We start from the raw sequence: 27,351 nt of genomic DNA on the forward strand, positions 1-27,351 counted from the left end.
TTCCCAGTGATGACAGAAATCATGTATTCCGAAATATCCTTTGGATCTTGAAGAAGAAGGAATAACATTATGTATTTGAAATTTTCAGGTGAATTGAATATTTGGATGAAGGTTGTGTTTAAAAAATTATATAATCATTAAAATTAAGTACGTTTGTGCAATTACCCATAGTTTATGGTTAATAAATGCAGTATTTATTAAATACGCTAATATTCCGAAATTTTTATCAGACTTCGAAAAGGAGGAGGATACTCAATTCGATGTGTATATTTTTTTTTTTCAAATTTAGGTAGGATCTGAAGATTTAGTTACTTCTGAACATAAAATATTACATTTTAAGATAGGGGCATCTTAAAAATTGCAAACAGTAAAAAAGCAAGAAAGAGAATATTATTTCAATATTTTAGTATCTTAGTATTTCTGTATTTCTGTATTTCGATATTTTAGTATTTCAGTATCCTAGTATCTTGATATCTTGGTATTTTGGTATCTCATTATTTCAATATCTTAGAATTATTATGCAGAAGTAATTAAATTATTATGTCTGAATCAATAACTACTAAATAATCAAATTTTTACATTGGTTTCTGAAAATGACTTAAAAATCTAAAAGTAGAACTATGGATGAGGATTTTGAATTAATGTAAAATATAAGAATAGACATCATTTAAAATAAAAATTGTTAATAACTTATATTAAAATCAGAATATGTATAAACAAATAAAGGAATGATCTTTCTAATAAAAGTAAGTTTGAAGAAATTTCAAATTACAATTAACATTTGATAGAGTTGATAATAATAATAAGATGAAAACGATAATGTAAAAAGTTAAGCATCGAAATCACAAATGTATGGCAACGATAATCATAGTGTTAGATAGTTGCTCAGAGTGTTAATTAATTTATCTTACATCATACATCGCAGCTGTTACATATCCGCAATACTGTGTAAAAAGTAGGAACAGCATCATCTTCCCTTTTTACGTACAAAACCTTGGTACAAGGGTGTTGAACTTACCGCAAGTGAGTGTCTCTTCATTCTAAAGTTGGAAACTTACCCTTACTTCTGGCTGCAGGTTTACTCCCTCAACCAAGACGAGCGAACTCCTCGTTACTTTGATCCATATTTTATTTAGTTCCTCGAAAAGAAGAGGCGAAATTGAAGGAAAAAGTAGTAACTGTTGGTAGCTGGACGATAGTGTTAGTTGCGGTAACAATGGCGACACTAGTGGACCGAGAGTTAAGTTAGAGTACGATATAACAGTTCTCACACTTTTACGATGCTGCCAGTTAATTTTCAGTACAATTGCCACTTTCATGCTATAGCGAGCGAGACCAGTGTTGGGCATCCAATTTGCTCAGTTTTTCAACTTGTCCATGTTTAGAAGTTCGTTCTTTATTCAACGGATCTCATAATTTTTGTTTTATATTTTGGGTCTTCTTCGTTTTCTATTCCGCTAGCTTACATTGGCTAGGAGGACTACTGCATAAAGATTTCCAGTATTACCAAAACTGAGTACAAGATTAAAATGTCTGTGCTTTCCACTATTGATATTTTTAGTGATGTGAAATTTTTTTTATTTGATAGCAGCGCTGGTGGACCCTCAAACTAGTGTAAATTCTAATGCATTTTCTAATATAATTTCTAATATGATTTCTAATGTAATTTCTAATGTAATTTTAAAAATAAAAGTGAGATTTTGTATAAAATTATTACAAACATCCGTGAAGTATTTCACTGCGAGCACATAACAAACGAAATTATGAGAATACTATTATTGCAATTAAATCAGAGAAAATATTTCCAAATAAACAATTTGATCATCAAATAGGGAAGAAAGCTTGTATTATCGTGTCTGTGTATTTCATAGGAGGTATGGTATAATCAGATCTGGATGTTCTCACGAAGTTCCTCACCATTTTATCTACTTTAATATATAAAAAATTGATTCTCCGATATCCTTTTCATTTTTCTTCCATCCTCGAGCTTACAGTTAGATGACTTGACGGTTTTCGATAATAAGACGTCGCTTTTCATGATAATATATGGAGGTTTGAGCTATTAGGGATTTCACAAATTCTACTCATCATACCCCCTGCCTTTTTAATTTTCTCTGAATTTTCACTTGAATTAAGCAGAAGATCCATCTTTTTCAAAAGCCATTATGATATAATGCACAGACCTTTATTAAAGTTGAGTTTGTAATAACTCTCCTGTGTTTGATTATTCTGTAATTGATTTAATTATTTTCCAGGCTACAGGAAAATTTAATGAAATTAAAACTTTCATAAAGTTATTACTGTTTCAGATAAATGAAAAATATCAGAAAACATATTAACTTTATTAAATTTAAATTTATTAATTTTGCTAAATACAGGATTTATAAATTGGACACATTGTATCAAAAATTAAACTGTACCCTTTGTGCAAAAATTAATTCCAAACAATCTGATTTTTTATGAAAAAGAAGGTATCTCGTTTAAAACTTTCATCAGTACTTGGTGATTTGAATGTCTTTTACTCTCCTTGTAAACAAAATGTTAAATTACAGTTAGACCAATTGGAGAGGCTGAGCTTTACTTTAAGGAACACAAAATTATTGACATATATTATTTTACACATATGTACTAATAATATTCAACGAGAAAAATTAAAAAATTCAAGTTTCAATTTTAGGAGTTCTTAACGTATTTTGGGAGGTTAGTTTGACGCCATATTGGCTTCTATCGTCTAATGCAGGCCTGGCCAACTCAAATGGTTTCACGGGCCACTTTGATGATGCATAACGTTACAGCGAGCCGCACTTTAGGTAAACATGCTTTTAAAAAATGTAATAAAACGGATCCGAGCGTGTGCGTAGTGGTTTTTTGGTGTTCGCGCAGCAACGAATAACGAACTGTTGGTTCCGAAAACTCCTAATTCACTGTTCACGGAGGCAAAAGAATTCGTTCGTTTATAACTGCATTCAAATGACAGATGAACGTTACTGATGGTTGCCTAACGAAACAGATTCTTTTAGTAACATTTGACGTTCGTGGATATCAAATATAGAACTGGAGTTCGTAGTCGTACTTGCGCATTATAACAGTGACACACGAAAATTTTCATTTATTTAATATTTTTTGTATACATACAACGAGAAATAAAAATTTCAATAGAAACGTAAAATCGCCCGGCGGGCCGCACAATTTAACGTGGCGGGGCGCGCGTTGGCCAGGCCTGGTCTAATGGCTGAAGTTGATGTCTGTAAAGAGATGCACATAAGTATTTAAGTAAGTACTTAGGTGGCGCTCATTCTGGTTGAATAAATTAAATGTTTATCTAGATGTGTTGTGTACTTGTTAGATTAGGATAGGTTAATTTTTTTATAGCATTTTGATGCCGGTTTGCACAGATATGATCATATTATGGATAGAAGTCAATATGGCACTAAATTAATATCGAAACTATGCTAAACGCGATTTCTAAAATTGAAACTTGCATTTTTTAATTTTTCTCTCCGGACACTATCAGAATACATTTAAAAAAAGTAAATAACTTCGTGTGTCCTAAAGTAAAATTCAACCACAAAAAATATACGATCCACGACAAAGAAATATTACGGTAGGATTATTAATTATATCTTGAAAGCTTCCTTCCTCTTACATGATATTTCACATCCATTTTCATCCTATCCAACCAGCTGTATACTTATATAAATGATAGCAATAGCTGGGCAATAAAGATGTCGTTTTTCACGGTAATACACGGACGTTACAGTTCCTGGGTATTTCAGAACTTCTGTTCTTCATCCTTTTCCTTTTTTAATTCCCCCCTAAATTTTATTCGCTCTGCTGCGAAGCGACGTTTGAATTAGTTAAAGAGTCTATCGGAAAAGTGGCGACAGACTGGAACGAAGCAACTTGAGTAAAACACTCCTTTGGGTGTACAAAGTTGTATTAGGCATCGTAGCATCCTAGTATGTATGTACAACTTATGTAGCATACCGGTCGGAGACCTTAAATCCTCTGGGAGTTTACATGTGGTTAGGAGCCATTCAGCGACACAAAGTGAATAAACAATGCTGCGAAATTATCTCAAGTAAGCTACGATTCTGACTACGTTAGGGTGGATTGAAATTGCAAAGCGACAGACAATTATGAGATACGATTAAGCAACCAAATTCGAATAGATTTCCGACGAAATAGGGGGAATGTTATTTAGAATAAAAATTAGACGTTTAATTCATGTTCAGTTGTAAATAATTTAATTTACTTACACATTTTTAGTAACTTTTGTGGACTATTCAAACTAGTTTCTAATAATTAGATCAGAAACTAATACAAAACAATTTGATCCATATTTTTAATAAAATTGTATTTAAACTTAATGATTATTAAATGATGATGTTACTTATATTCATTGTTTATTTTGTGTTGTTTACCATTTCACTTTATTTAAAAATATTATTAATAATTTTAAATATTCCAAATATGTTTAGTTTCATTATTTTCAAACTATAAAAGTTTCTTTTACTTTAACGAAATTACTATGTCAGATGGATAATTAATATCTTAATACTATAAAAAAATGAGATATTCTCATTAATATGGGTCTATAAATAATGTACATTTACGATTAGAACAGACTTCCTAAGGAAAAATAGTGATATAGGAGAAGTATGAATTCTCAGTGTTAATTTTGATGATTTTAATATTAACAATATTTTAAAAAGAAAATAATTTTTAATCATTAAATAATATAAGATTTAGTATATAAATATCAATTCAAATTTTCCCGCGTAAACGTTTACACGCAAGTGGTAGGGGGTTACAGATTTATATACATACTGTAATGTGGTGACACCCGTGCTCTCCCCCCGTTACAATCGCTGCGTTTCTCCCACCTCGCACGCCCACATCAAAATAACCCTTAACCCTTCCCTCACCTTACCCCTTCTCCCTGCCCACCGGTGTCGGGCCGATGGAGGCGACGGACAGAACCACCCAGGACTACCCTTCAAGAGGAGCTTCGAGGCCGGCGACAGAACCCCAACCCCTCCCAAGGAAAGGGAGCAACGCGGGACTTCGAAAACTAGACGAAGCTGCCCAAAAGGAGTGCAAAACGCCCACCTGAAGCCATCTGTCGCCGAGCCCGAAGACTTCAGCCCACACCCGTCGTCACAGGACATCCGTCAGCCCCATCGACCCCGATCACCGGTATATCGAAGATCAATAATCGATCCATCCCATTGCCGGAAGGGGCCCCCCTTCCTAGACCCATCCCCTCCCCAAAGTACCTCGCGGCGGTCTCGTCGTCGCTGCTGCGATTGAGCCCTAGGCTATCACATAAAGCAATTATAGAGGAAGCATTTAGAAAGCGATTAAGAAAGCAAGTTGGCATTGGGAGTTACGGAGTGCGAGTTTGGCGTGTGAGGCGTTTTGGTGAGCCCTTCATATTATTAAAATTTGTAAGAGTTGAGTCTGGCAACGGTATCTTCTCCGCCCGCGCGTTATATCCAAACCCTACGACGAACCTCCCCTTTTCCGATTCCCCTAGACGATTCACCGCTTTAGACACTTCCATTCTATGCGTAACGTACAGAACTCCGTGAGAACCCTTCCAACCCTGAGACCTCCCTTCCCCCAATACTCCTCCCAGTGTACTCCCCCGCGAGATTGTAAGGATGTAAGTGCCCGAAACCCCCTCCACTGTAATCGCCCTAATACCTCTTTCCCCCTTTTTTGATTGTGATCGCCACAGCGAGTGGCTGGCGCCCAACGAAAGTTATATTGTGAGAAGCCCCAGTATAGAGTGCACCCGCGTCAAATGGATCACAATACATATAGGGCCCTTTCGATTCTTCTCGGGCAGTGATTCGCTGTTTACGATTTCTAACGCATGCGTACTACGCAAACATTAGGCACGTCGCTCTGACGTACCTACGTTCTTTAAATATGAAGGTATCATTGGGCCCCAGATAAAGAAGATGCATACAGGGAACTTTGATTTAATGGAATAAAGTACTATATAAATAACATTAATAAAATGTGCTGGTATTTTTTATATCTCCAGCCGATTTATAATACGAATACCAATGTTTGTTACAAGGGCAAGAAACACGTGTTTCTGCAGCACTGCAGTAAAAAAGTGGGCCACTATAGCAGCCTCGTAGTAAGAAAAGATTCCACGACAGCCTGAAAAAGCCTGATTTGATCCTTTTATTTATTTTTGGTGAAGCATTTTGAAAATCTGTTTCTTACCATTGGAATGAGAATTAATATGAAATAATCTATTTTCGTTAATCAATTGAATGAAATAATAAGCTATATAAAAATTCACGATAAACTGTAACAGTAATTTAATGTAGTGCAAGTATTAATTTTTCAACTTTATCATCTGTCTATACCTCTTTTCTTTTTTAGAAAGCCCTTTTTCATCGTTCTATACTGTTGATAAATAGATCTAGTCTGGTTCACCTCTCAATACGAATTTGCGAGTAAAGACAAATCGACTTGACCCTCGTATGATTCATGGTTTTACAATAAATACACGCCACGTTGGCCGTCAACAGGAACCATTGTGTTATTGTACGTTCTTCTTAATAAAGTTGCCACGAGCGACTTGCAATTTTTAGAACTTTCTAAAGCCACCGATGGAAGATACATTACTATCGTTTCTTACTATGATTGACAAAAAGATAAATAAACCTAGGTATAAGGAAGATCAATAACGGGTCGTACAATTATGAAAAATTGTTTCAATCATAAAAGTACGACTTTGTGAAATAATTTATTGGAATTAAACAAATATGAAATTCATTACAAACGGTTACGTGGATTTTCAACTAATACCTATACACAGTAGGCCCAGAACCCACAAAAGTGTTGATACATGAAAATGAAATTTATTACACTTAATTTTATTTATATTGTAATAACGTTTTTATGATTATATATAATTACAATAGTGATCTTGATTTTTAAAATAGGACAACTGCTAATCAGATAAAATAACTTTAATAATCAAATGAAATGCTATGGAGTTTTTCCGAGTCTATAATCTTCAAAGGACAAAAATTCTATTTTTAGATTTAAAACTGTTTTCACTCTAAAATATTTGTTTGATTCTGAATTGAAATTTGGTGTTTGAATAAAAATATTTCTCTGATAAAAGTTCCATTTATGAATCGTTTACCATTTTTTAATCATGTAATTTTGCAAAAGTGTGATCATTTTTCTGATTTAAAATTAAATATAAACGATGAATTTTGTTATATTTGCAATTACATATAGGTTTTGTAAATACAACTTTTCTGCCATTATTAGCATGTATTACTGTTAAATTAAAAATATTTTTCTTATGAATCTTTCACCATTTTGAAATCATAAAATTTTATAATATGAAGTATGGTAATTTTCCTCATTCGAACCTAAATATAAATTATAATAATTATATAATAACACCTTGCATACCTATCTAAAAGTTTTAATTTGGGAAGTTGAAAATTCATGAAATAATCTGTCCATTTCCTACAGGTTAAATTGATGAGTGTGGTCAACGATGACCCTTATGCCAATTAATGTTACACTCTATAAATGCTTCCTTAAAATTGCTTCGTATTAATGCTGGGTCCCTTTTACTATTTCTTTTGCTTTAGCATTGACACGAAGTGCTAATCGGCGGTAAGTAGAAACGATATGGGCGGGATACAAAGGCGCGGTTACATTTCTCTGTTGGTATCAAGCAATAAGCTGTAAAGTAAATTTCACCGCGTTGAATAGATTGGGCGGTTCGTATAAGTCAAGCAATTTCGCGCGAGATGTATAGTACGTATCCGGAGCTGGATGAAAAGCGAAAAGCTGTTTCTTGATTGCGTGCAACATCAGTCGAAGTCGAGATTGCACCATTAACACTTTCGCTACTAAGGAGTGTGGTCACTTGCCATTAGACGACCACTGTTAATATAAAATATAAACACGTTAACTTTCTTTTAAAATATAAAAAAGTTATCATTTTGTAATCAGTGGCAGATGAAGAGAAAGTAATAGTTTTCATCGCCCCTCTCCTAACAATAATAAAATATGTAAAAATATTATGGCATATTCTGAAAAACTTCTTAGATATACATGGATTTAAAGAGATATTAAAATTTTAATTACAGACAAATTTTTTATTTTGTAGAAAAAGATGTACTTTCATACTGATGTACTTGTGTGCCCCCCCCCCCCCCCCCCCCAAGGCTCCTGGATCTGCGATTGTTTTAAATTTATTTCCATTTATAATATTATACAATACTTTCAATTTTATAGCCGGTAAACTTATAGCCTATGTTACAAAGTAATCTTTATTTTGAAATTATAAGCTCCATTGGTTTTATAACATATGAGACTGTTGAAGCGTTAATTTAGAATATTTTATAATAATTTGATGAAAATATTTTTTAGTAATAAAAGCTGGTATTCGTTTATGAGCGAATACATTCACACTATAGCCATCAGGTAACCATTTTATACTTAGGATTAGAGCAGTGACAATATTAAATACAAGAATATTAACTTAAAGTAAGGATTCTTTAATTTATTTTCATTTTCAATATTATGTAATAATTTCAACTTTAAAGCTGGCAATTTAATTTAAGGTAGTCTGCATTACAAAAATAATCCTTTTCTTTATTATAAAAGGAAATTTAAAATTGCAAGATCCATTGATTTTACAAAATAATATCTATGATAATTGGAAAATAAATACTATAATCACTTATGTAACTAATATTTATTAATAAAATTAATTTGCACATATTTAATCTTTTTTTCTTACATTATTTAACATACTAAATAAACTCCCTATACTATCAAAATCAGTACCAAAGATGATAAAAAGAAAAAATCTCTAGATGTAGTGCTATTGTTTCAAATAAAGCAAACTCCACAAATATGCGACTGTTAAAGTGTTAACTTAAGAAATTTTATAACATACATTTATAAAGATCATTTTTAATAGTGATTAATGTTATTCGTTGCCAAGGAAGCCATAACATTATCGTTTTATGATGAGGCCACGTCCTAAATAAACATGGCCTAACAGAAAAGCCGGTTCATTGGCGGAAATGAAGCGAACACTTGGAAAACGCGAAACTGGCGAAGAGAAGAATAGAAGGAGAAATATAGTTCGTACTCGAATTCCAACAATGAAAGCTTTCTTAAGAGCATGGCGTGAGGGTGAATGCAAGCAGTGCTCGCGGCGACCGATAGAATTCAGTTACCCAAGTTCGGGCGTAGCTGAAAATTTGAACGCGAAGAACACAAAGGCGCCTTCAAAAATACGGTCACCGTATTACACTGTTCAACAGCTTCGTCATTGTTTCGTTCCTTTCCTCGTACGCTGTTTCGAATTTCTCGAATCTGAGGAAAAATTTTGACGAGTTTCATGCCGTAGACGGAATTCGATTTCCCTTGCCGTGAAACGAGACATGTTACTAGATACTTCGTGTTGTTATCGAGAATGGAGTTGCATATTATGGAAATTGAAGGAAACCTAAATATCGTCGCTCTAGAAGAGTAATGACACAACTGTAGAGTTGCAAATTAGTTAAATGTATATCTCATTATTCTCAGGAGTACAAATTATTCCAATACAACAATTATAGAAGTATGCCTCAAATGCCGATTTTCAATTTTAGGAGAAGAATGAGATAATTAAAAAAAAACTTGTGATCGAATTAGGTTTCCCTGAGAAAAACGGCGATGGGAACGTAATAGTATTCTGCTCTGTGAAGAAAGAAAATTAATAATAAAACTCTTTTCACGTTAGAATAATAACATTCACGTAATTAGATCTCTTGTTCGCTTATCCACTTCTCTAACAATTATACAGGGTCTACCATTTATCTCGGAACTCGTGCGCGCGTGAACTCATGAATGTGGCAACAGCGCAACGTTTGGCATGATCGGCGATACTCTGGTCCGAGATTCGATTCGGGATACAAGTATGTTTGCCTTTCTGCCGATCGCGTCCGAGTTTTGCCGAGCCGAGCCGAGCCGAGCCGAGTCGAAGTTCCACTGCTCGTCGTACATACTCGTATCCCGAATCGAATCTCGGACCAGAGTTCGGTCGATTATCAACTTAACTCTAGAGATTTTTACATCGCAGCAATGGTTTGCAGAGGGCGCATCTATCGAATTTTCGCGCTGTTGCCATATTCATGAGTTCGCGAGTGCACAGGTTCCGAGATAAATGGTAGACCCTATATATCCATTTATATTGAAATGATGCATTATAAAAGGTCTCATTTAACTGCATCAGTTACAAGTTACAGTATTGTACAGTACCGAGCATGGTAGACTTCCCTAGGGAACATGGCGATGTCTTGAATTCTTGGCCCAACCAGTAGGCTTCTTCAGAAAAAATGATAAAGTAGGGAAAGGAGTCATATCTACAAGGTGATTCTCATTTCCCCGAGGAAAATGGGGTTGACGAAAGGAGGGTCCCGTACATATAGGAGTCTGGTTCTATCAATTGCATTTAAACATAACTAATCACGTTCTTAGATGAAAAATCGAGATTTTCGGAAATTTTAATTACTTGTAACTTCTAAGCGCATTGATCGATCTCGATGAAATTTGCAGCACACACATAACATACTTAAATTTACAAATGTCATATTTTAAATTTTCATTACAGGCTCAGATAAAAAAGTTAAAAAATTGCCTTTTACTATTTTTTTCACAATTTCGACAAATTGTAATTTTTTAAAAGAACAAAAGCACTTATCTTAGTAAATTAATTTGCATAACTTCTGAAAAAAATTTCGTCATTTGATCCAATTTTAAATGAGGTATTCTGTTTTAAACAGTGTCCGAATACTTTTGCGGCCCACTGTATGTACATGTTTTTAAATAGACTTAAATAGACACTTTCAAAATAAACAACCCAATACCTTTGCTTTGATGGTTGTGGTAATATTTTCACCCTTCTGATAAAAAAAGAACATCATTTTAGATAATAAGTGGTATTCTAATTAATTTTCAAACAAACTTGCAACAGAAAAGTCGTGCTCGTTTCCTGTTCTGTGAACTATTAAAAAATGAAAGAATTGAAAAATAATCAACGATGAATGATTCTTTAAAGGCATTCTCTCTTTTTACAAACGTAAAATCTGTTTTCCACTTCCATTGAAGAGTTTTCAATCGTCTTTCATGTTTGCAAAAGCTATGTACACAACTGATTCAAACAGGTACTGAATTCGAAAAGTTTGAATGCGTTAAGCATTGTGCAACTCTCGTGTGGAATTTACAATTAAATCTTTGCAAGTAGTTTGTTAGTAATACATTAATTGTAACAGAAAAATAATACCATTTAAAAAAATAATTGTAAATATGTACTCCCTCGTTTATTACGTTTAACATTTAAAATTTGTTAAAATGTTCATTGTGATAATTACATTAGTTATCTCTATCTAATTAATGAAAAATAATTCATATATCTAGGTTCAGATTTAACCTAGTTTTCATTCTAATTTAAACCTCTTTCTTTATTACAATTTTGTTAAACATTAATGTAATTTTTTAAATAAGTTCTGGCTTAAAGTAATTATTCTGTGAAATATGATTAAATGGATAAAAGTAACGTACGTGCTAAATTGCTTCTTCTTAACGTTGTAAAATGTTAAATTAATGGGACAGAGATGAAGAATAGTGGTAGAAGACAAAGTTTGCCAATCGCCGACGCTTGGATGCAAATGATTATGGAGAAAGTTTTTCCATTGGAGCTTACGATCTTGTCCTTATTGATTTAAATGTATCTTTGTAAAATAAGAACAGTTCCATAAGTCTTGGAGAATATGATCTATATTTTCCAAGAATTCCAAATAAAAGGTGTCATTCATAAATATGACATGTATACATTTATTTTATATATCTGGCAAATATTTCGTATACAAAATTTTAACTTGTTGTACAAACGCTTCAATAAGGCGACGTACTATTGGTAACTATTATAATTCAGTGTAATTATCATAATTGGTCTATTGTCTATTGTCTGTTGTTTATTGTCTATTATCTATTATCTATCATCTACTATCTAATCTATCATCTATTATCTAATTGTTTATTATTTAAAGATACAATTATATTTTCACCTAATATTATAATTTATTTAAAGAAACTACAAGGCAGAAATTGAATCTTAAGTAATTACAATTATCACGTGTCTAAACCATAATTTATTACAATGTACTACAGGTAAATTTTAAATAAAGAAAAATATTGTTTCAAATTTAACAAGTTAGGGTCATGATTCTTCTAACGAATGACGTCCATGTTTAATTAGTTACAGGATAAATGTCAAATTTAATAGATATTTAACCGATATTTAAAAACTTTTACTATAAGAGTTTCATTAAACTTTGTTTCTCAAGAATATTTTACTTTTAGAATAAATCCTGCTTCAAAATCTCACGTGTCATGAACAGTATTATACCAGACTTTCAAGCTTTTGCAACAGCATTTTGTGAAAATAACTTTTGACAAGATAAAAATGAATTACATAGTTAAAAAATAATTCATATTTAATAGTCAATATGTTAAAAAACACTCATAGGTAATTTGATTTGTTACATAAATTCCATAACCAACAATTGATATTTATATTTATAATACAATCACTAATTACAAGATAACTTTTAATATCAACAAATTGGTTACATGCGAAAACAGACCTCTTGATTAGTTACTTTTCATCGGGTACAGAATAAATCAACAAGCAACCAATCTTGGTTGTTTGCTTTAGCCTGAGGAGATATTGAACCGATATGTTCTTTTTACAAAGTATCCAGGGACGTTTACCTTGTATAAAAAGTATCAGCCTGTTTGATTAAAAGTTCTTCAGAAAAAGAGGGATTCATTTAAATCGTCCATGCAATTTCAGTCGGATATCTTTGTAAGAAAAACGATGGAAATGCTGAACAACCGGAAGCATCCCTTTATCCCTCGAGCCACCTAATTTACCGTTATCAATAATCATGGCTCAGTGTTTAATGTCGTGGTTTCTTTGGACATTTTTCAGGACGGCAATCGAGGAACCTGGAAATATTGGGACAAATATCGGGTCACCATCACGGAACGCAGTATGCATCGATGTCGGAACATTACAAAAACAGTGAGTTTCTTCTAAAATTTTTTGAAAGATCAGACAAATACATCGGACTTTCAATTAACCATTTCGATATTGCACAGATGCAGACTAGCTATTGGGAGATGAGGAAAATTCTGGGGAGGGAAGAAAAATTTGGGGTTTAATTAATTAAAATTAAGGTCTGCTGTGTCACCAATTTTCCAGTAAAAATGTAAGTCTTAGTTGATGCTGCCTGCTTATGACAAGTGTACATACAGATTATTCAACCTGTATACACATTCATAACATTGAAAGGGTTAAAGGGATAGGTCACTAATCGACTCTTCATTGTTTATTAAGTCGTTTAATACAAATCTTTTTAAACAAAGGAATTCTATTAAACACAATTATTATTACTGAAAACTGAATGTTCTGGAATATGGTCACTCTAATCCATAATTAAAACGTCATTATATTGAAGTGCAGGCTAAATTAATTAGAAACTTCAATATATTATAATATTTCAAAATGTTAAAATTTTTGTTTTACAGATAAACTTTTTATGTTTTATACACTTTATTCTGGTGATCGGGTCAAAATATCTCTGCAATCATAACGGTTCATAATCATGACCATTATGCAGCATGGGATTGTTTAATTAAAAAACAATAGATATGAACAATTTATGCTGCATTCTACTCAACATTAGCTTATATTTTGATAATTGCAAAATTCAAATCAGTAAACATTCTAATTGGACCTGACTAATTGAATGTACACTCGCGATTAAATCAAGTTTCTCCAGGAAAAGTGGTGATGTCCTGAGTTCTTATCTTTCCACATAGGCATCGGTAGGAAAAATAACGATGTAGGACAGGCATGGGCACAGTTCGCTCCGGGCGGCGTGCGTGCATGAGAGTGCTCACGAGTATGCAGTGAGCCAGCGGCAAGTGGCTGATTTAGCGACTAGATCCCATGTAGTAACTAGCCGATCCTACATTGTACATAGGAGGAAGGGTCCCTGTATAAGTTGCCCATTTGCCAAATTGACTAATTCTAAAAAACCAAAAAGTACGGAAATTGATAAAATAAACACAGTTAAGCATCAATCAAATGCTCTGATACTAAAATTTTGTAAAATTAGAAAAGTGGAGTTAATCACTTTGGCTTGTGAATGACTCATATGTATATTGGTCTGTGGCTTCCCACCATTTGGGTATAAACCTTTATGCGGGAACATACTAAATTCTATAATATTTAATAATTAAAAATCATATTATTTCTTTTTTTGCATTACTTTTAATATTAACATCATCAAAATCAGGATTTTGAATATTCCTGCTTTCTCTATATCACTATTTTCCCTAGAAAAGTCTGATTTTATCGCGACTGTACAGTAACTTAATGGTGTAAATATTTTTAATATCAATAAACAATGAAATTTAATAAGTTTTGAATATTGTACTCTATATTTTAAGTACATATTTGAAAAAATTCTTGATTTACAGAAAATGGAAATGGAAAGAAAAGAACTTCTATTTAACGGTCATTTTCACAATCAGTTAAGGGCTATTCTTATGACGTTTGCGTGCTTGGATAATAGTTCACAAGTAATAAAATCATAAAACCCACTGTACCTTGGCAAACATGCGAAAACCTTGGAATTTTAAGTAGAACCTATTGTCCATCTAATATACATGTAACGGCAGAAAATAGCTGTTGAACTTTCTCTGAAATTTCTAATTAAACCCGATAGCTTTATGACTTTATTGCTGCGCCGTGGCGTCTATTATTATATGCATAAAAGGTGAAGTAATTTGAACGTGCTTAACACTTTAATAGCTGGTATCGCGTATTCGTGACTTTGACAAGTAACTTTCCATGTCATTATTTCTTATCATATTTTTTGTCTATTGTATAAATAAAAGTGGGTCATTTTAACTCCTCCTATAGCATATGCAACCTATATATCATCGTATAATTTAGCACTGAATATGGCCATAACAAAAAGATTAACACCTTGACTTCCATGGTGTTCTTAATTAATAAAATAGAAAAAAAAAGGAAACAAACTCTGAATAGCTCTAATATTGTAGGATGCCGGTGGAAAACTAAGTCCACTAAGAAGAACTTGTCAGTGGGGCTGACGTGGACGGTCCCTGCCCCAGACGCCTGGGTTCTATATTCTGAGGATCTTATACATATACATAAGATCATAATATCGACAAGGCCCGTGATGGAGCGCTTGCGAGAAAAAATGGAGTACGCGCGCGACACCTTGCGGCCATCACGGGAAAGAGGGGCCCAGGCGCCTGGTATGCCATGCTCCGCTTATAACCCCCACAATATTATACCACAGTAGATTCTCGTTATATTGTCGCGAACGGGTTTGTTGAAGTGGAAAATGTTTCAAGTTTCCAGGCGTCCATTTCGGGAGATAGAAGCGTATCATCTTCGTAGATTATGATAGCGTAAGAGCGGCACTAGTTATCTGTGAAAAAATTAAATCACTCATGTGGCAATATAACGGAAGTCAACTGCCGGCACGGTCAGACAGGTTACTCGTCACCCGATTTGTCATAAGCGTATTCGTTTATGCTACTGCGATTATCAATCGGTAGTGGGAGACATCATCGCGACAATGGGCCTCGTAGGCCTACGAGCGAGTTTAGAAAGGGCTGGCGATATCATGTGAATCCGTAAAGTAAAGTTTTCACGGAAGTCCTCGAGAGTTATAAATCAAAGTAAAAAGTAAAAGGCATTCAGCTACATGATTTCGAGTAATTTTGGGAGTAAAAAGTAGTCCACCACTCTCAACGACTCGTCCGAGGTGAAGAGGCGCCTCGAGCCCGTTGGAATGCACGCGGGCAGATTCGGGCGCTCGTGCCTGGCTTACTACTTACTTGCTGAGCGTCTCTGGTCTATTATCATACTAGCCGATTATCCGAGCTTCGCGCGGTCATTGTAGAGACCTTTTTAATTAATAAATTAATTTTTCTTTATTTATTCCTTTTTTTCGAGAAATTTATATTTCCCCAGAATTGTCTGTTGCCCGAATATTACGTTCCTCATTTATACGACTTCTGATATACAGTAAAAGGGACTTGAGGCTCTGCCTTTGAGTCCACTAGCGAGAGGGTAACCCTGTAGAGGAACCCTTCAGAATACCATCAGTCCTGTTTTCACCCCTTCAAAAAGTAAAAATGGAAATTTCATTTTATATGTGTCTAATAGATTTCACCAAAAATCAACTTCTACCGAAGTTCGTGCTTCTGGGTCAAACCGTTTCTGAAAGAGTCTTCGATTTCAACCATCTTTTTCACCCCGTGAATGCCAACAGAAATCAATATAAATCTATTGTTCAAAAATCATTTTATTGTCGTTAATCGTTTCGATTTTTTCACAAAATTTTTTTTAAGTATTTCCTAAATTTCAACAAAATTATTTTCTTTTTTCTTTTGTAAACATCGTTAATTAATCATAGAACAGAATTGAATGTTAACAAAAACTATTTGAATGAAAAGAAAAGATAAGCACTAAGTACTGTACAAGAAGAAAATGAATAAATCATTCAATTTGGAATTCGAACATGAGCTTTTTCATTTATAAAACGACTATTTTCAAGCAAACTAGACTTCGAACTTCCTGTTCCAAGATGTTTCAAACAAAAGTTGAATAAAATGAAATATAAGTAAGAACAATAGGTACGTTTCAACAATGAAGTTGATCATTTTGAAAATTTTGCTTAACCTTTAAAGGATGGAAAGTCTATTTTCAGATTTCAGACGGTTTACAATATAAAATAATGTACAAAACCAGCTAACTCCACAAAACAAGACAAAAATTAATGAAATATAAACAGTTACCCCTTCATCGGAAAGTTTAGGTCCGAAGCGAATTCCAACTTTTTTCGAATTTTCTTTCGAATATTTCTTTCTCCCAATTACTTAATCCTTTAACTCTTGAACAGTGGAATCTGGGTCAATGGAATCTGGGTGACTCAAACTTACAAAATATATACGAGGATATTAACCTAAAGTTAAATGTATAAGGTTTTTGAGGCTTCCGCGGTTCGATTCTGAATAAGACTTAGCTTCCGGGATGGAGCCGCGTTGTTTGACGGTTTGTTGCCGACGTTTCGCAAACATTACAGTATGCCTCATCAGGGCGAGATACAACCTGATACTGGTTGAATGGCCATTCAATTAAAAACACCCACCCGATTGGTGATCTGGACTCAACTGGTTCAGGTTAAATAGGGACACCCTGTACGGGAGCAACCAGTATCAGGTTGTATCTCGCCCTGATGAAGCATACTATAATGTTTGCGAAACGTCGGCAACAAACCGTCAAACAACGCGGCTCCATCCCGGAAGCTAAGTCTTATTCAGTTAAATGTATAATTTTTAAACGAAAGGGTTCCATACAAAAGAAGAATAATTTTTATAGGAACAGTGTGAAATTTAGAAAACGAAAATAATATAAAATACAAAATTAAATTAAAATTATAATCATTTTAATGATTATACATTAAAGTAAAGCCATGAATAAGTATCCTAGATTTTTTGAAAGCCAAAAACAGAAAAATTAGTCATAGATATAAATGACCTAGGTTTCTACAGAAGTTGTAAAAATTATGTTTGCTCACGGGGGTTTATGCATTGTAACGTGGTGCCACGTGTGCTCCCCCGTTACAATCGCCGCACTCCCCCTCTTCCTACTCCCACGCACCTCAATCAGTGAGGAACCCTTCCTTCACCTTACGGAAGGACCCCAGCAGCTGCCACCATAAAGAGGAGCTTCGAGGCCGGCGACAGCCCAGCAACCCTTCCAAGAAAGGGGGCAACGATGGACCAATGACAAATGTCCACCAGCCCAACAACGGCGAAAAAGCAGCCCTTTTGGAGCCATCTGTCGCCGAGCCCGAAGACCACAGCCCGCAGCCACCACCATCGAGCCCCGCCAGCCCCGCCAGCCCCAACGATCCCGGTTACCGGCCCATCGATCAACGATCGATTCCCGAAGCCGGAAAATGGCCCAATTTCCTCACCCCATCCCCTCCCTAAAAATTCCTCGCGACGGGGTCGATTTGGCGTGAGTCCCTTCGAATATATCCCCTTAAAGTCTCCCTTGTATCATTCCCTCGATCGCGTAACGCATACGGACCTTCCTGAAAACCTTTCCTACCCTGAGATCTCCCTTCCCTCAACGATCCTCCTTGCGAACTCCCCCGCGTAGTAAGTGTAACGGTAGATCACGGTTGACCGTCCCCTGTTGACCCCCGATTTTCCCTTTCTCTTTTGGTTTGCCACAGCGAGTGGCTGGCGCCTAACGAACATTGTGTAAAGAATATAGAGTGCACCCACGCGAAAGCGGGTCACAGCATCAATCAAATACTTTTGCACTAAAATTTAAAAAATTCAAAAGTAGAGTTAATCCTTTCTATTCACTGAATTAAAATAAAAATATTTTTTTCACAAACATTCCTTTTGATAAATTTTTTACTACCTTTTATTCATGAAATTTTGCAAAAATATGGTTATTTTTATATTCGTTCAGAATTAAATATAAATGATAAATTTTGTATGTTTATCTGAAGAGTTTGGGATAGTAAGAGTGAAGTCAACAAAAAGATTTTTTACTTTTATTATATATAAATAATTATATTTCCATTTTCATATATGAAAAAATACAAATGTAAAATACTTTTATATTTAAAATATTCCATTCATCTTTTTGCTAAATCACAGGGGGAATGTAGGAATGATTATCTCCGAATTACAAAAAAAAATGTATTATTATTTTGAAATAACTGAAAATTTAATTGTAGTATGTGACAGAAGTGCATCGATTTTCGTAGATTATGATGGTGCAAGAGCGATACTAGTGTGCTTGAAAATTCGTATGAAGGTCAAATTGTTCACATGGCCATATAACGAGAGTCTACTGTGGTTAGAATAAATACAAAAAATACATTTAGTACCACGAACTGAAACTTTAACTACAAGGATTTCACCGGCTAAATGGGGGTAGAGGCAACGGAGTGGAAGCTGTGGAGTTCGCTCTTACTACCGAGTCTGTGAATACTTATAACAATCTTTCATTTTTAATAAAATATTTTTACATTGGAAAAAAGGCGAAATTTATAAAAAAAAATCTATACGAATATGTGCTGGCCGCCATAAATCAATTGGATGAAGTAACAAAGTATTAATCAAATGTCGAGTTCACCCTTTCCAAACGCCTTGTATAAAGGTTTTGTACAATTTTTCTATTTTTTATTACCGTACTGGACAAAAAATCTATTTCAGGAGTCAAAAGAGGTCTCTTATTTTTTGTGGCATAACGTTTTAACCTGCACATGAAAGTTCCAATTCAAAAATATAAAAGGTCATAGAAAAATCTGTTTCACTTTTAAAGTTAAAATTCTGCTAAAATCTCGAGTATTAATTAAAAGTTAAGCTTCAATTTTCCTCCAATTTAATCGTTTTATCTAATCTAGAAGTGATCGATGATTGGTGACTTAGCAAATTACATGAATATGATAATTTAAACCAATGTTACATTTACCATGATCTATTAGAAGCTTCAATCAGATATTGACATATGGTAGTTCTATACTTAGGTATAATAGGCTAATTAATTGTTTTCCGAAACTATACCATCATCAAGGACCTAGATTCTAGGATGTTCTTATCGTAGCAGCTACGGGGTAGCTGATTCCCTATAATAGTGGGCCAAGCGAAGAATCGTATTGTAAACCTTATCGTTAGTTGTATTAAAATGCCAAATGTTTGCTTAAAATTTTTGATCGTAACTAATCGATTGCATTCTATTTGTATAAAAAGTACAGCACTATTTTCTGAAAATCAAATAAATCAGTGATTGTAAAGTTTCTTAGGAAGACCGAGTTTCACACATCAAAATTCATTTTTAATGCTTTCTTTTTCTAATAATATTTTTACTAAATCAAAATCACTTCTTAAATACTAATCTTTATTTTTTTTACATTTTCTATTTTTCATTTTGTACATAAAAGCATTATACAATTTTCCACTGTTGCTGATAGTATTAAAAGATCACGCAAACAATAAAAGGCATAAATAAAAATATATCATTTTTTGAAAAATTATTACATGAAAAAAAAGTAATATATTTTCAACATTTCTAAAGATCAGGGGCTCAAGGAGCCCCTCCTTAGTCTTCCTAGGACCACCCTTGAACGGTGGACCACGAAGAGAGCCCCAATTATAATTTAATTTTGCAGTTCATATTATTTAAATTTTTTTAATTTTACACATACGCAAACTTTTCGTTTCATTTGAAACCGGAGCAAAGCAAATTGAGCCGAATTGAGTTAAGCCAAGTCAACCTAAATTCACCCGAATTGACCCGAGCCGACTCGAGCCGAACAATTCAAACCCGACCCGAGTATCTGGTACCTGAAATTTACGAGTTCTCTCACACATCTAGTCAACTGTTGATCCGAGAAAACCAACGCATCTGTGCTTTATGACTTCTACAATAAAAGACGAATCAAAGTGGTATTACTAGACAGTGAATCTTTATGTAGATACAGTAAGGCAGACCTGTCCAAGTAGGGGAATCCACTCCTGGAACACATGTTTTGAGCCCCCTTCCAACGCTGCTCCTTCAAGCAAGATGGAACGGTTCCGACTACCGTCTCTCCGTCTTTTCTAGCGGCGGTATTGTCTCCTCGGTCCCATCTTACTTGAAGGAGCAGCGTTGGAAGAGGACCCAAAACATGTGTTCCAGGAGTACATTCTCCTACTTGGACAGGCCTGCAGTAAGGCACTTAGAATTAAAGGGATGCAAGTGACACTTTTACTTCTTTTTCAAAATTATTTATAATATTATACTTAACGATTTAATTAACCATTAATGCTCCTAGTTCAAAAGTTTCAAAACTGTCACTTACATTCCTTTAGTTCTAACAATAAATAACCTCATATGTGTTGCGCGGCACAGTACACCGCTTGCGGATCGATAATAGCAGTCTCATACTTTTAACAATCTTACGGGTTCAACTATCGAGAGCAATAAACTCACCGTAAGACATCGTCCGTTTTGCCTTCTATATACCTGATAAAAATGGTAACAACGGTAAATTCATGAACCGATGAATTTACTACATCAATTTAGATCATCAATTTACATCATGTTCAATAGCACATTTTCTAATTGCTAGAAACTTTCTTAAGCTGGTCAGAGTAGTATTTTGTCACGTACCGAATCAATCACCATAAAGGTCCAAAAGGTCCAACAGTAAACAGACCTTCTACAGGACAAGACCCGTAAAGTCAGAACGTTTATTTGGCATTCGCATTGTCCACAAATGCTCGCGACGAGCAGTTTACAATCTTTTACGAGGTCTTGCCATCCACTTTACTTAAATTCTAACTTCCTCTTCCGTGTCTTAAACGGACCCCATGCCGTGCATGTGTCTTGTGAGCTCTACCAACCCCGACAGGGTTCGAACCGTCTTCTGTGCTCTGTCCTAGGTACCATCGGTCACCAAGACCATCTGGGCCCACAGTCGCTCTTGCCTGGGAGATATCACCGGTTCCGTGCAAACACGCACCTTAAGACTCCCATATGCACCGCAGCTGCTGGGTTTTCGGCTAGCTTACATGGGAAATGTCCAGCGAGGTGATTTGCTAAACCGTCAGCCTATGACCATTAGTCAAACTCCAAACGTTTGCTAATTGGCCACTTTTCGTCAACACCTCCCTCGTTGGACTATCTCTCTGCGGCTCCTTGCTGACCGTTCGTAAGACCCAGGAGATGGAGAATACAAAACTTGGAACGAGACACCGAGACTCGAACGCACTTCTCGTTGATCATCAGATCTGATCACATCGTCAGCATTTTTAAAGTCAACTTACACGATCTATCAATACGCTCCGACATAGCTTCACAGTTCAGCTTTGACATACCTCTGAGGTATTAGTTCTCTTAAACACATAAACACTTGTCCAACAACCATCAGAAATATATTTACTTTTAACGACTTAGCTTAGTCTCAGTTTTAAATTATTCTCCTTACAAAGGTAAAGGGTTGTAAGGAAGTGCGCACCTTCCGGTGGTGGAATCCGCGTTACATAACGATATCCTCTACCGCGATCGCGTACTGAACAATATGTATTTGAAATATTTACAAATTTTAACTCTGCATTTTACAACATGTTTACCTACGCATACTTTTCACAACTAAAATTCTATTCTGTTTTTTGCTTTATTTGGTATTCTACATTTTGTTAAATAATTAGTATTATTTGTTTGATTGGAAATATTCAATTTCCAATTCTTTATATCCCCAAATGGTAATAGATTCTCTAACTTACTATTATGTTGTGATGAATCTCCCATTTGATTATAATTTTTTATTTTCTATTATTGAAATAAGTGATTATTGATATCTAATGATTGTTTTTAATATCTCAAAGGCACTTAAACTATATAAGGCCTATTGTTAGTAATTTATTCTAAAAGCATGTGGTTTTGTTCGCGAAACTTATTTTTTTTCAATCTGATGGATTGCCTCGCCATTTTAACCTTTTTGGGCAGGTCTGAATGCAGCTGCTCCGCTGCTGCACAATGAGCTGAAACGCCACTCATGCTGTCCCGTTGCAGATTTTTTCGGCTAGGCAATATTTCAAAAATTTTCCAAACTGATTGAAAGTCCTTATTGAAGGTGGCTGCTGTTATATAAAAACAAGTACCATATCTCACACTGTAAAATTCAAATTTTCATTCATGATACAGGGTGTAAAATAAAATTCAAGTTAACGTTATCTTAATTACCTCTCGGCCAGAAGTTAAATATTTAAAAATAACCAAGAAACGTCAGCTAGTTCTACTGGAACGCTATAAATTAATAAATAAGGATGAGCAATTTTCCTGCACAATATTCAATTTATTCTATCTTTTCTTTTCTTAGAAACCCTGTAGCTGCTCCTTCCATATTTCCTGCGCCTCGCAATTTGAAAGATCATTCAAACTGATTGGAAATGTCTCGAAGCTGTCGATAAACGTTATGAATTCGAAGATAGAAGTGCAGCTTGAAACAAAGTGGCATGTCAATTATGCTGCTTCGCAAAGACCGTCTTCAATTTTTCCGCCTTTTCCCCAGGAGATGTCCGTACCTCGTACCTTCCTTACCGATTTTCTCTTCTTTCTCGGCGTCCACCATTATTCGTCGCACACATTTTTTCTCTTTCCTTCGGAAAGGTAACATCTTTCGTTCCTTCCATTTTCCACATTTTTCCGTCAACCACGACCGACTAATCAACGGCATCGCTGTACGAGGAGGAATCCTACGATATGACCAATTTCGCTGAGAGGGAGGGAAGCAGGGAGTTCATATATTCCACGTTAAGCCGACATTTTCTACCCTCGAATTCCCTCTGATAATGGGCTTCGACTTGATTCTGAAGTGAACTTCACGGGCACCGTTGCCACCGGCTACCATTTTCTAGTCATTTTCGAGCCTTTTACGATTGCCGGCCAACCATTTAATAATTTTATTATGGAATGTTACCGTAAAATTAAATTCACCCCCTTCCGTTATGGAATAATTGAAACACGTCGGAATCTTTGCAATTTTTTTCTGAATTTTTTGTGGGCCATGAAATCGAGAAAATTTCGATGAAGATTCTTGGAGAAAATTATCCATATTTGGATTTGGTAATTTTAACAAGAAAATAGAATGAAAATTTTTCGCATTTGTAAAATTTATATATATTAATGCAATGATTGATTATAAAAGTATAATGATAAATAAGATCAGGACTAGATTATTGTTTCCAGGGGCCGGGTTATAAAATTTTCGAGAGTTCCCCTGACGGATAAACTTAGTTAAAGAATTGAAATTTTTTGCAAATAATGTTTAATTGTAAAGAAAACGGCAATAGTAAAAAAAATTGATTCAATTCTTTTTGATGTAGTGAATCAAAGGCTTAGAGCTAGAAGATAAGGCCTAAGGCTATAGCCCCCTTAGGAATAAAATATTAAATTTTAAAATAATATATCTATATTTGCTAAGAAAAAAATTTGACCAAATGAAAATAAGTAAAAGACTAAAATATAGCATTAATAAAAAACTGTGATAATTTATTTTCAAATTATCTACATCATGTTTAAAAATATTGTATAATACAAAATAAAAAATTGCAAACTTCAGGGAGTATACCAGGGAGCAAACCAATCAATACATAATCATATAATAAAATCTGTACAAAAATAAATTTACTTATATTCAGATAAAAATAATTCCTATACTACAAAAATGGTTGCGTTAAATAGAATGCATTGGTGTTATTAAAATGTTTGTCCGTTTGAAAGACGGAAATTGCTCTAGGAAATATTCAACGATATTTACCGATTCTACGTGTGATTTATTTCCCATGAACTTTAGCAAAGGTGCAAACGTGATATTTTTGAATCACGAAAACGAAACTTCATTTGCACCACATATTTTATGCGGTGTATTGATCGGACCTCTAACCTAAATTCCCAATGAGCAAGCGAAATCTCTCTCGCGATTGAGTTAAAAAGAGAACAACGTTAATCAATTTATCTTTATTATATCGCTATTAGACTGTTTATTTGTTATTCTAATGTAGTGCATAAATTCTTATTACACTCTTATTATTTAGTTTATTATAAAATACAATGCCAAATTTTGTGTTTTTCTGATTTTTTTACTTATTAAAACGCTGCATTTGAAAAATGAGAAATTGGTATATAACACCATAAGGAGTACTTTAACACAATTTAATGTACCATGATTGTGGAACAGAGCACATATTAAAGTAAGAGGAAACAATTATTGGCGAATCTAGATAGGGCACAGAGTAGACCCCCTCAAAATGTGGACTGATCCCCTCACCATTCTAAAATTCTAAGATTTTTTAATTTTAGATTCTAAGGTTCTAAAAATTCAAAGTTCAACAATTTTAAGATTCTAAGGTTATAAAATGAAAAAATTAGAAAATTTCAAAGTTCTAGGATGTTAAAATATTAAGGTTCTGACATTTCAAGATTTTAGAAATCCAAAGTTCTAAAATTCTAAGATTTCAAAATTTCAAAATTCCGATAAGGTTCGAAGGTTTTGAAATTTAAAAAATTCTGAGATTCTGAGATTCTAAGATCTTAACATTTTAAAAGTTTAAAGTTTTGAAATTCTTCTGTTCTAATATTCTAAAGTTGGAAAATTCTAAGATTCCATCATTTCAAGATTCTTCCATAACATCTTGTAAAATGCAAGATATCAGTCATTTGTTACTGTTAATCTTCGAACGCCGGACCACTAATTTTAATTTAATTTTATATTTCACATTATTCTTATTTCCTACATTTTACACTGTCCTTCAAAATTGAACTTGCAATATATGAAACTCTTTCATTTAAAAATTATACATTTAACTTTAAGTTAATATCCTTGTACTCCATGTTTTGTACGTTTGGTCTTGATTGACCCAGACTCCGCTATTCGAGGGTTAATAAAGCTAATGGATCTGGTCCACCTCGGTAAAAAATCTTAGTGACGCCAATGGAAACAATCAGTGTTCGAATGCTAATGCTTGGACAACTATTTTTTTGTCTTTTTAATATTAGTTTAGCAGTATTTTATTCCATCAATATACTTTTCGAGTATTTTTAATAAAAATCAGGGTAAATGTCTACAATTAGAGCCCCAACGAGAAATCAATTGAAAAGAGGTAAATTCCATGTATTTTTGCCCGTCGAATCCAAAACTGTTGATAAAATCTGGAAGTCGCTTGTATTTTTTAAGATACATAGATTAGGTTAGGTTAGGTTAGATTATCAGAAAAAAGGCTGTAGTTCCGAATACGACCGGTCGCCGATCAAGATGAAATTTTGAGGGGTAGTAGGGATGGGGGAGGGGACCCTAAATATAAAGTGGTATCTTCGGCTTCCTATTAGTTTCCGAGATATTAATTTAAAACTTTCGTACAATACATAGAATTTTTCCTATACAGACGCAACTAACACTACCGTCTTCGCTGTAGCAACCGTCATCGTCAAGTGTCGAACAGCCGTTCACACCATAGCGATATCGGCTTCCGTTTCTATAGAGTGTTCCATGTAAAATCCATTTTTTTAGTTACATTACGTTATGTTTTATATTTTATTACTAATTCTCAAGGAATTAAACACATTTGATTTATACGTAGGTTAGATTAGGCTAGATAAATTTTCGCTGCAACAGTCGTCGTACAAAGTTTTGAATAGGGCACCTTATAGATAGTCAGGGTGGAACCCCCGCTGTGTCAACGGCTGTTCGACACTTGACGATGTCAGCTTACTACAACGAAGACGATTGTGTTAGTTACGTCTGTATAGGAAAAATACTTTGTATTGTACGAAAGTTTTTAATTAATATCTCGGAAACTAATAGGAAACCGAAGATACTACTTTATATTTGGGGTCCCCTCCTCCCTCCCCCTTGCCCCTGAAAATTTCATCTTGATCGGCAACCGGTCGTATTCGGAACTTCATCCAGAAAAAATATAACTTACCTCACGGCAGAAACTTGACCATTCAACAATAGTCTCCTTGAAAAGAATAACTTAAAAGTGTGAATTTAAACGAAGTGTTAAAAGTGGTACGTGGCTAGGCAATTCTAATCTTCATGTCACGACAATTGCCCGTTTTATTGGATACTAGCCGTGTTGCCCGGCGCTGCCCGGGTGGTATTTTGTCTGAGTGTATGAGAAAAAAAGATGAATGCTGAATGCGGGAAGCAGCACCGACAGCGTCGCCATCCATCCCCATCGCTGAGGTACGAAGGTATTCCCACTACTATGTCAACACTGCAGCGGTGGGGATTAGCAGTTCTGCTGAACTGTTCTGCGCTACGATGTACACAAACGAAATAAACAATATTTTATACATTTTCTGATGCAACAGCGTAATAAAACTGAGCTTATGTCCTTCGCAAGATTATAAGGAACACATCTAAAAAAATCGGATCAAAATCGAAGCAGTAGATTTGGAGATTACCCTGTATGTACAAAGAAAATGCTTACAGCTTTATATATTAGTATAGATTTTCTTATGATGCGTCTTCCGCGCTATGCACTCTATGAACAGGAATTAGAACTGAGCAAGGAGACTATTGTTGACTTGTCAAGTTTTTGCCGTGAGGTAAGTTATATTTTTTCTGATAACCTAACCTAACCTATGTAGGTTAGTGACGCGCTTTAAAAGTA

General features: G+C 34.5%; 1 protein-coding gene across 3 annotated transcripts in view; it reads left to right on the plus strand.

The window, feature by feature from the left end:
* Positions 1–27,351, plus strand: part of LOC114877783 (neurotrimin-like) — a 422,922-nt gene that overhangs the window by 304,449 nt on the left and 91,122 nt on the right. For all 3 annotated transcript variants that reach the window (XM_046286404.1, XM_029190796.2, XM_046286405.1), the window contains one exon: positions 13,046–13,138. In XM_046286404.1, the coding sequence (XP_046142360.1) occupies positions 13,046–13,138 (93 nt within the window). The remainder of the gene's footprint in view (positions 1–13,045; positions 13,139–27,351) is intronic.

The sequence above is a fragment of the Osmia bicornis genome, chromosome 7 (genome assembly GCF_907164935.1).
Source record: "Osmia bicornis bicornis chromosome 7, iOsmBic2.1, whole genome shotgun sequence".
Lineage (NCBI taxonomy): Eukaryota > Metazoa > Arthropoda > Insecta > Hymenoptera > Megachilidae > Osmia > Osmia bicornis.